The sequence below is a fragment of the Macrosteles quadrilineatus genome, unplaced genomic scaffold, assembly GCF_028750875.1.
Source record: "Macrosteles quadrilineatus isolate MER2022 unplaced genomic scaffold, UCM_ALF_1.0 Scaffold_1__1_contigs__length_201487025, whole genome shotgun sequence".
NCBI lineage: Eukaryota > Metazoa > Arthropoda > Insecta > Hemiptera > Cicadellidae > Macrosteles > Macrosteles quadrilineatus.
The window spans coordinates 27060740-27071282 of NW_026542594.1; the positions used below are offsets into that span (position 1 = coordinate 27060740).

A 10543-nucleotide genomic window follows, 5' to 3' on the forward strand; every position below is an offset into this window, starting at 1 on the left:
TGGTTTGCTGAATAAATGTTTTACTAAAATGCGTTATCGTTTTCTTAGCATAAACTAACATTTTGGAATCAAGAAAGAAAAAGCAAAAAATTGTACAGCTAAGACATCAATTAAATTTAATACACCTTTATTAAATAAGGTGCAACACCAACGATAACTAATTTGTAAAGTACAGTGATGTGTTGGTACTTAAAAATGATTCTTGCTGCTACCAACAGTACCAACGGTTCTAAGGAATTGAACCGGTACCAAAAACCAACGTTCTCAGTTGAGAACTATAGTACAGCCGACCAATTAATTATATGCGTTAATCAAGTCCCGAGGTTATTGATCTCTTGGTTTTGGATTTTCTTGTAAAACGTTATCGGCAATCAAAGTTATTTCCCATTAATTTCTTTATTTGTAAACAACTTTTAATATAAACTTATTTGTGTCAGTTTGAAAAAAAAAACAACCTCATACAAACAACCTTTTGTTATTTAATAGATTACGTATTCTCTAAACAATGATTGGTATAGGCTATCTATTAACATTAGAAGGAAATGTGGCAAAAATCATACAACATTGGGTTTTTAACGTTTGTAATTTTATTTCTTATATTTAGGTAGGCCGTGTATTCTAGGGAAAAGTATGGTATCAAGGATCGTCGTCGAAAAGGTTGTTATGAATAATTGGGTAAGCGTACGTACCCAAAAGATGGGCTATGGGAATATTGGCTGTATGGTCCAGCGATTGCATCACACGGTGCCTACTATTGACTATGTATATGTATAGTCAATGGTAGGAATATAAAATAACACATTAGAAAAGCGAGTTTAGCATCATCCGTAAACCTCTGTTACAATCGAATCACTCACTGCAGTTGTGGTTTTTTACATTACACTTTACACAACCGCCATTGAAGCGCCATCAATGTGTGGAAACCATGTTTTCTAAGCTATTGGTGACGATCATTATTAAATTTAAGCCGTATACAACACTGATTCAAGGTCTTCTTTCTGGTTATCAAAACTCAAGAACAATTTATACACAAAGAATCTCTGGTTCCTGAACTGGATGATGCCTAGTTATTTAATTTCATTTACGGTTACACTATTACACTATATTATTGCACTAACTTGCGATTAATTAAATCTGGTATGTAAGAAAAACGTTTTTAATCTCACTTGGTTGGGATTTGCTTTTAAAACGTTATTCGAAATGGTTGCGGTATTTGTAAACATCATTTGTAAACATATCAGTGACAGCTAGAAAAAATAATCTTGATCCGAACAGCTGTTCGTTATTTCATAGACGATTATGTAATAAAAATTTAACGAAAATTTGACAAAAATCGCACAAAACTGCATTTTTGAACGTCCGTAATTTTATTTACAAAGTAGTGAGGCCATTTTAATCACTAAAGACACTCTCACCAATCCAGTAATCCAGTGAATACATTAAAATGACTTGGATCTTGATAGGTACTCTCGTTTTCACGGAGAGGATTGCGTAAAATGCCATCTTGAGTGTTACAGACAGACAGACAGAAATTTAGATGAGACTTGTTTCGGCTTCTTTAATGTATAAAACGTAAAAATAACCTAAAAATTTATGATTCTGAGGAATGTACAGACAAAACTCTAATTTTATTTATATAGATTTAAATAACATTAGTTTAACGAGTACTTAGGTTTGCTGCAACAGGGAGGGTAAAAGGTGTTTTTTTGTGAAATGTTAATAGTTTAGTATGATTGATTTAGTATGATCATTTCCCAAATTTGATCAAAATATGATCATAAACAAGCAAACAACAACAGTTTACTTATTCTCCATAAGAATAGCATGGGAATTTTAAATTCACAGTTTTTTTGAATTTTCTCCGTAACCATTAGGCGCATAATAACGCTTCAATATACTAAATTATTTGTTTTTTAAGCTCTACAAAATGGTTTGGAAAGAAAATGCTAAATTTTAAGTTTTTTGGGTCAAAAATGGGAAAAACCAATTTTTACCCCATAAACCCCTGTTCCCATAGTTCGATCATGCTGTTCGCAAACTCCTTCGAATAAAACGTAGGTTTACACGTTTGTACCAAATTTCATCAAAATCGGATGATTTTTGCTCGAGTTATCGCGCTAACGGACACATATAGTTTTAAGCACAGACAATGTATCCATCTATATATACAGAACATGCTGAATATGAATTATTGAAATATAGGAGATATAGAAGAATACGAAATATTCACTTAGAACGGAAATCTCACTATTATGCATACAGACAAACTCTGGTCTGGAATTTGGTATGATTAGGCCATAGAACAAGCCCTCATAAAGACAATGAAAAGCTCTGGTGGATTGACTAAGGCCCCGTTTATGCACCAAGTGCGGGAGCGGTGCGATAGCGGGCCCGCTCCCGCTGTAAATGAGTCTGTTTATGCACGAAGAGCGATAGCGGTAGCGGTTGGTTAAAGGAGAATAGAAGGGGGTGTAGTCTTGCCAACTCAAACTCTGCCAAATAATTAACACAACTATTTGTCCTAAGTGCACGTGCGCATGGATCAAGTTGGCAACCATGGCTTCAGCCCAAGCAACCGCTGCGATTCCTAACTACGCAGCGGGCGAATTAGAAATCGCAGCGGGAGGTCAACCGCTATCGCTATCGCTCTTGGTGCATAAACAGCCCCATTTAACTCAATGGTGTTAGAAATCGCTCCCGCTGTCGCTACCGCTACCGCACTTGGTGCATAAACGGGGCCTTAAGGACGAGGTATAACAGAAAATGTTCTAACTCGATGGACGCTTGGGATGATCCATCTTCATCAAATTTGTAAGGAAGTTGAGAAGTATTATAATACCCCGCCGCAGCAAACCTGCAGACTTAGCGAATTTCTATTTGCCTAATTGGATTTACACTAGAATGTCTACTTTAAAAATATCACATTTATTCCCTAGTTAAATAACATTAGTTTAACGAGTACTAAGGTTGCTGCAATAAGGAGGGTAAAAAGGTGTTTTTTTTTTTTTTGTAAAATGTTAATAGTTTAGTATGAAATGAATGCATTTTCCAAATTTGATCAAAATATGTTCAAACAAGCAAACTACAACAGTTTACTTATTCTCCATAATTCAATTCAATTCAATTCAATTCAAAACCACTTTATTCATTTCCTGTACATAATACATTGAATAGTGTCAACAGTTGCTTAGGCCTAATAGTTATGAAATACATTTCTAACATAATAAAATAAAAACAAAATTTTACAAACTTAATTTTTTTTTAAATCTAAACAAAAAATACCGTACATAAATTGAATTTGTTTTTGACTTCAAAGACTATTCAACTCTTCAAAAGAAAAAATAGCCTTGCTGATGAGAAATCTCTTTAATTTATTTTTAAATATTGTTTTGGAAGTCTCTGATTTAATTTCAATTGGGAGATTATTATAAAATTTTGATCCCGCATACATGGGTTTTTTCTCAAAAAGTTTTAGACTATGGTGGCCAATTGCAAGGTTTTCCCGATTTCTGGTGAAATAATTATGACTATCCCCAACTCGTTCCAAATCATGAAATCTGTCCTTTACTGATAAAATTGTTTCATAAACGTACATTCCGTAAATTGTCATTATATTTTCCGATTTAAAATGTTCTTTATTAACAGAAGTTTCAAAATCTAAATTGCAGATAATTCTAAAATAGCTTTCATTTGCTTTTTTAGAATAGAATTCAAATTGTAATCACTAGTTGCACCATAAAGTGAAATCCCAAAAGATATACTTGAGTGGATATATGAAAAATATATAACTTTTAAAGTTTGTTTTTCACAAAAGGGTTTCAATCTAGATAAAGCAAATAATCCCGATGTGATTTTGGCAAGTAACTTTTCAACGTGACTGTTCCATTTCAGATTTTTATCAATTACCAATCCCAAGAATTTCATGTTGTCCATACTTAGAATTTCTGTGTTCTCGAGTCTGATGATTGGTTTATTTTGATCCCCTAATTCTCGAGTTTGAAAACTAATGAAATTTGTCTTATCTGGATTAAGAAGCAAATTATTAGAATTAAAAAAATTATTTAAAACTGCTATATCGGAATTTGCCTTAAGTTCAATTTCATCATTTGATTTTGCAGTGATTTTCAAATTAGTATCATCGGCATATAGGCAAAGTTCACTCAAGTCACTGAGTTGGGGAAAGTCTCTAAAGTAACAAATGAATAATAAAGGGCCTAAGATGGACCCCTGAGGCACTCCAAATTTCACATCTCTAATAGAGGATCGGTAATGAATTTTATAGTTTTTGTTGTTTTGGTGAATTAATTCTACAAACTGTTTTCTGTTGGAAAGGTAAGACTTCAGTAACTTTAATGCATTGTTCTTTATCCCTAATTTGCTTAGCTTTGAAAGTAAAAGGTCATGTGATATTGAATCAAACTTTGATTCAATATCACATGACCTTTTACTTTAAATACTTAACTTTTACCTTTTACTTAAATCCATAAATAATCCTACCACTTTCAATTTACTGTCCAAACTATCAATAATAGATTCAACAAACTTTGTGGCAGCTGTTATTACAGATCTACCACTGCGGAAACCATGTTGACATTCTTCAAAAAGGCAATTCTTTTCAAAAAAATTTACTAATAAGAATAACATGGGAATTTTAAATTTTCAGTTTTTTTGGAATTTTCTCCGTAACCATTAGGCGCATAATAACGCATACTAAATTATTTGTTTTTTAAGCTCTACAAAATGGTCTGGAAAGAAAATGCTAAATTTTAATTTTGTAGAGTCAAAAATGGGGGAACCCAATTTACCCCATAAAACCCCCCATAAACCCCTGTTTCCATAGTCCGATCATGCTGGTTCGGGAACTCGTTCGAATAAACGTAGGTTTACTCGTTTGTACAAAATTTTATCAAAATCGGATGATTTTTGCTCGAGTTATCGCGCTAACGTACACATAAGCTTATATATATAAATTTGAACGGATGGTGTTTTGGCCTCTAGGGACCTTAAAACGAAAAAGCAAATCGGTCCCGAGTCCAGGTCTTACCATGAGTACTACGATAATAGCTTATACCCCATATGGGAAATTCGCTAAAATGACGTCAGTGACTAGTGACCAACATATTAAGTTGACGTACGCCCTTCTCACATTTCTCGAGACAGTAAAATTGATGAAAAGCTTATAAGTTAGTGGTTTTCTCAAAACAAACCATTCAAAATTAATGATGTGCTGGTTATTAGAAAACTTTCTATATAGCTATTACAGTAGGTCTCGTGGTAAATCCTAGAACTAGGACCGATTTAATTTTTCATTTTGATGTCCCTAGTGACCAAACATACTGTCGGTTCAAATTAATATAATATTTTTATAAATATATATGCATACCGTGTGTCCGAAAAAGAGCTCCCTAGTTCTTAAAATACCTCATGATAGTTATTTGTTTAGATGGATAAGTATAATCCTTTGGTGCTGTTTCTTGTAATTACTAGTATACTTGTAAGTATTAGTTTCGTACGTTGGCAATGAGTTCAGTACACCTATTTGACCTTCAGCGTGGTTTTTGTAATAAATTATAATAAAAATAATAAAATAATCATGATAAAAGGAGTAAAAATCGCTTGGATATCTGCAGGGCTGCAAATGGTTTGCATATCGAGGTGTACTAGTGTTAAAAAGCTTTTAATTTGTATACTGTAGGCCTACATTGTACAATGAATAAATACATTTTCAAACTAAGGAGTTCTTTTTCGGACACCCTGTATAGTGTATAAATGTCCGTTTGCAGGATAATGTCAGTGGAATTTGGTATAAATGAGTAAACCTACATTGATTTATCAAAACAAGTTCGCAAGGGATGATCGATATGATCAGGCCATGGGGACAGAATGATCCAAGGCTTTTTTATCGGCGAGAATAGATTTTTCCATTTTTGACCCTCAAAACATAAAGTTTTCCAATGTGTCTTCAAACCATTTTGTATATCTTAAATAACAAATAATTTAGTACAAAAAATATCCCTGTTTCAGATACAGTTTTAAAAAATTTGGTAAACTTTTTTTGTTTCTTTACTATTACCATACTATTATTATTTTAATAAAAAATATACTTGATTATCCCTTAGGAAAAAAATGGAAATTCGCTTAGTATGCGGGTTTGCTCCAGCGGGGGTATTTTATTCATACTTTCATTTATTTTTTATGAATAACAAATAAACTAGCTTACTCACTAAGGTGTTTGCTTCAAACAACTTTATTGGGAAAAAATTAAAAAAATCATCATTTTTATACATCTTTGGAAGATGTGTTTATTTTGAAGGGCTGTATTTCGACCATTATTTACGCTACATACTTGGAGTTGGGCTGAAACTGTCACAAATTTATCCCCTTTTAATTTAATAAAGTTATGCTTTCAGTAGAACCAACCGTTCGCGAGAAAGATTGAAAAACCAAAGGAATTGTCAAATTTATGCTATTTCGTTAACAAGTGGCGTGCCTTGGTACCTCAAAGTGGATAACTTGGATTTTATGTTATGGGCCTAGAACACTAACAACGTATCCAAAAATCAGAACTACCCAACCTTTTGCACAGCAACCCCCTATTTTCTTGACATTTTTACTGGACTATTTTGACAAATTCAGAAACTCCCTATAATATATGTTGTTTAAAATAGGCCTACCTACAATTTAAATACTAACAGCTGTTTCATTAAAAAGTAGTGACAAATTATCGGGATCACATCATTTGTCCGAGTTTTCAACTGTCCGAGTTTGTTAAAAATTACAAAATATTAGAAAAATCAGTTGTCCGAGTTTATAAAATTATTTTAAAAAATATTGAAATATAAAGTGTCCGAGTTTTCAACTGTCCGAGTAGAGTCAACATAAAAAATGTGACACCACGCGCCTAGACTGGCGTCTCAGGCGCCTGGTCAGAAGTCGATGTAAACCTCTTCTGCGAAGAAGGTGGGCATTGTGCGAGAGATCCTCACGTCGATTTAAGAAAAACTATGTTATATTTTTTTTAAATTATCAACAAGTTTGGTTGTTTAGGTTAGGTTACGGTTTAATTTTATATTTAAACATTTACAAATTAATTTTATAGCCTAATAAAAAATCTATATATAAAGCCCAAAGTACCCTATGAACTTTTTGAGAAAACTACCATAAACTTAAAATGTTTGTCATGACGAGAAACCTTGCGCAAAACTATCCATTATTTCATAAATTGCCCTTTAAGGTCGTAATTCCTTTCTAAAGGGAACTTTCCATATACCGGTACCTAATGTTAAAATACCTCAGCTATACTTTTTGTTTAGGCCTATTTTACTGTAATCTGTTTTGTTTATTTCAGCTTAACTTAACCAATCAATAATTTTATTAATACGTATATGAAGTCACACGGGGTGAACCCCGTGGGTAACAGCTACAAGTTATGAGTAAACCTTCATTCGATTTTTATCTTTTATATCTTTTTTATATTTATCAGTAAGTTTGGTTGGTTGTGTTAGGTGATGACAGTTTAATTTTATAGTTAAAAATTGTAAAATTAGTCCTATGATAAAAAAAAATGATTTTATAAAAAAATATAAAATTAGTTTTATAATTGATCTTTGTCGATTGAAAGTCGACATGAGGGGCTCTCGCACAATGCCCGACTTCTTCGCAGAAGAGGTTTACATCGGCTTCTGACCAGACGCCTGAGACGCCAGTCTCGGCGCGCGGTGTCACATTTTTGATGTTGACTCTACTCGGACAGTTGAAAACTCAAGACACTTGATATTTCGATATTTTTTTAAATAATTTAATAAACTCGGACAAATTAAAACTCGGACAATTGATTTATCTAAATATTATTCATTATTTATTAAAACTCGGACAAATGAATCTCGAACAACTGATTTTTCTAATATTTTGTAATTTTTTACAAACTCGGACAGTTGAAAACTCGGACGAATGAACCTCACCTGAATTATCCATATGACCATAATGTAAACAAATCTGGGAAGGGAATTTTAAAGGCATCTGGGGCAGAGCCCCAAGGAAATTCAATTTTCTTTTATTTTGATGGCTCACCTACAGACCGAGACCTTTCTTTGGACACCTCTACCAAGTTTCTACGCCCAGCCGTTATCTCAAATTAGTGGAGACAAAGTTTCCAATTAAATATTTAGATTCCCACATGTTAATCTAATGGGAGAAAAGCCAACTTTGATGGAAGATCCTGCCCAAACTAATAAATATTTCAAAAATGAAAAACACTGCAAAACTACGGATCAGGGCTACTTTTTTGAGACTTTAATCATCAAAATCAGTTCAAAAATGAGGGAGTTCTGTTCACAAAACTCGGTATGCATATTATATAGATGGAGAGATATGTTTATCTTACACATTCCAATATTATTTAACCCTAGATCTGGCATTCGTCCCTTTTCGGACGTTAGAAATTGAAGTGTGGGATGGGAAATGGTTCATCTGTCAGCGATTTGCTACATAATCATAAATATCCCAATATTAATGTAAAAATGGTTGTTCGGTAATCCTGCAAAATATTATTATAATTGTCAATACCCTATCTCAGAACCTGGGGACAACAAACTTCGGAGAGATCAGAGATTTCAACGCTCAGCAACCTTGTTGTGAAGTATTCCAACAAAATATTACTGTACACAAATGTTAATCTTAAGGTACCCCGGGAGGCTAAGTTGGTGAAATCGGAAAAAGTATTACTACCGGTACGTTTAATTTGGTAATAATAATCATAACAAATTAAATCACACAAAGTACAAAAACTCACCCAGATCTGATAATTCAGCCCGTCCCAGTCGTCGTCGTCTTCTTTCATCATGAAAAGCCATTGGAGAATTTCAACATTGTATACCGCGGAAATATACATATCTACGAGTGTTTCACAACACGGACAGCTGCACATGCCTCTAGTATGCAGTTCGATGTTCATAACTGCACCACGCACGAATCCGAACCAATATACCAAAAAAATAACTCTAACCGAAACTTCAACAAAATTGCGTCGTGCACCGACGAATGCCTCCTCTGAAATGAAATGATTCGAATAGGGGGTAGTAGAGGTTGCGCATCGCAGCCCTGCGCAAGCGCACGCTGATCCGAGTTCCACAGCTGGGAGGGGGCCAGGGGGGCGGGAGTTCAGCGCGCTCTGGGTCTCATTCACGGGCACGGTCGGTTGCCAAAACAAAACCAAACCCAAAACTCGAACTAACAACTACAGCGCCCTACCATAGATGAAGGCCCTACTCTACATTGTTCGTGGATAATTTCATTAGCAGCCAATCATCTCGTTTGAGTGTTACTTGTTTTGTTATAAAATATGTTTTACTACTAAAATAAACATTGCCTATGATATGTAAACGTAAATCAAATACGAAATTCCTACGTTCAAAACTGCCAAAGAGCATTTTGTGCATTCTAAAATATATTTGTAGATATCTAAAATCAGACAATCCTGCCGTTGAGTGACAAATTTAATTTTTTTACTATTTGTTTAGAAGAAAGAAAATGTTCTGTATTAGCATATAACGTATAAAACCAAAGTAGAACGTAGAACCTTGATAACAAGACTCTTATGGGGATTATCAAATAATACTTGTTATCAAGGTTGACTTCTTATCGAGGTTTGCAATAACATGTAATTAAAGGGTAAAGAACTAGGGAGTTTGAAAATGACACTGGTTATCAAGGGTGACTTGTTATCGAGGGTCGTGTAATCAAGGTTCCACTTGAAACCAAATTACGAAATTCCTACTTAGTGTGCCAACTGCCAACTGTCAAAGGGTAAAATTGTTTACGGTAGTCAAATCTCTACACGCAGCTATGATCTATACAAGTATACTATTTATGAAACCATTACCTCATCGTAGGAAAAATGAGCATATCCAAAATCAATGGTGTATCCAAGGAGACCGAGATGTTTATGCTATTTGGTTATCAATCGGAAGTGTCTAGGAAATATGGCCACCTCACATTGTAAGGACATGTCTGCGTGGTGACTTGAACGAGTGCAGACATGACGAGTTGAGTCTACATGCAAAATCTTTATTTGGTTATCAAGCGGAAGTGTTTTTGAAATATTGCCAACTCACGTTGTACTGAATAGGGATATGTCTGTGAGGTGACTTGAACGAGTGCAGATATGACGAGTTGAGTCTACATGCAAAATCTTTATTTGGTTATCAATCGGAAGTGTCTTGGAAATATTGCCAACTCACGTTGTACTGAATAGGGATATGTCTGTGAGGTGGCTTGAACGAGTGCAGATATGACGAGTTGAGTCTACATGCAAAATCTTTATTTGGTTATCAATCGGAAGTGTCTTGGAAATATTGCCAACTCACGTTGTACTGAATAGGGATATGTCTGTGAGGTGACTTGAACGAGTGTAGATATGACGAGTTGAGTCTACATGCAAAATCTTTATTTGGTTATCAATCGGAAGTGTCTTGGAAATATTGCCAACTCACGTTGTACTGAATAGGGATATGTCTGTGAGGTGGCTTGAACGAGTGCAGATATG

At 34.3% G+C, this 10543-nt stretch overlaps 1 protein-coding gene across 7 annotated transcripts in view; it reads right to left on the reverse strand.

The window, feature by feature from the left end:
• Positions 1-8978, reverse strand: part of LOC129005593 (RNA binding protein fox-1 homolog 3) — a 273760-nt gene extending 264782 nt beyond the window's left edge. For 3 of the 7 annotated variants that reach the window (XM_054434552.1, XM_054434541.1, XM_054434557.1), the window contains exon 1: positions 8792-8971. In XM_054434552.1, coding sequence (XP_054290527.1) covers positions 8792-8953 — 162 coding nt within the window. In that variant the 5' untranslated portion in view covers positions 8954-8971. Of the gene's footprint in view, positions 1-8791 lie in introns of all 7 variants that reach the window. The other 4 variants (XM_054434578.1, XM_054434570.1, XM_054434546.1 and 1 more) reach the window with 3 other exon arrangements.
• Between the last annotated feature and the right edge of the window lie 1565 nt (positions 8979-10543).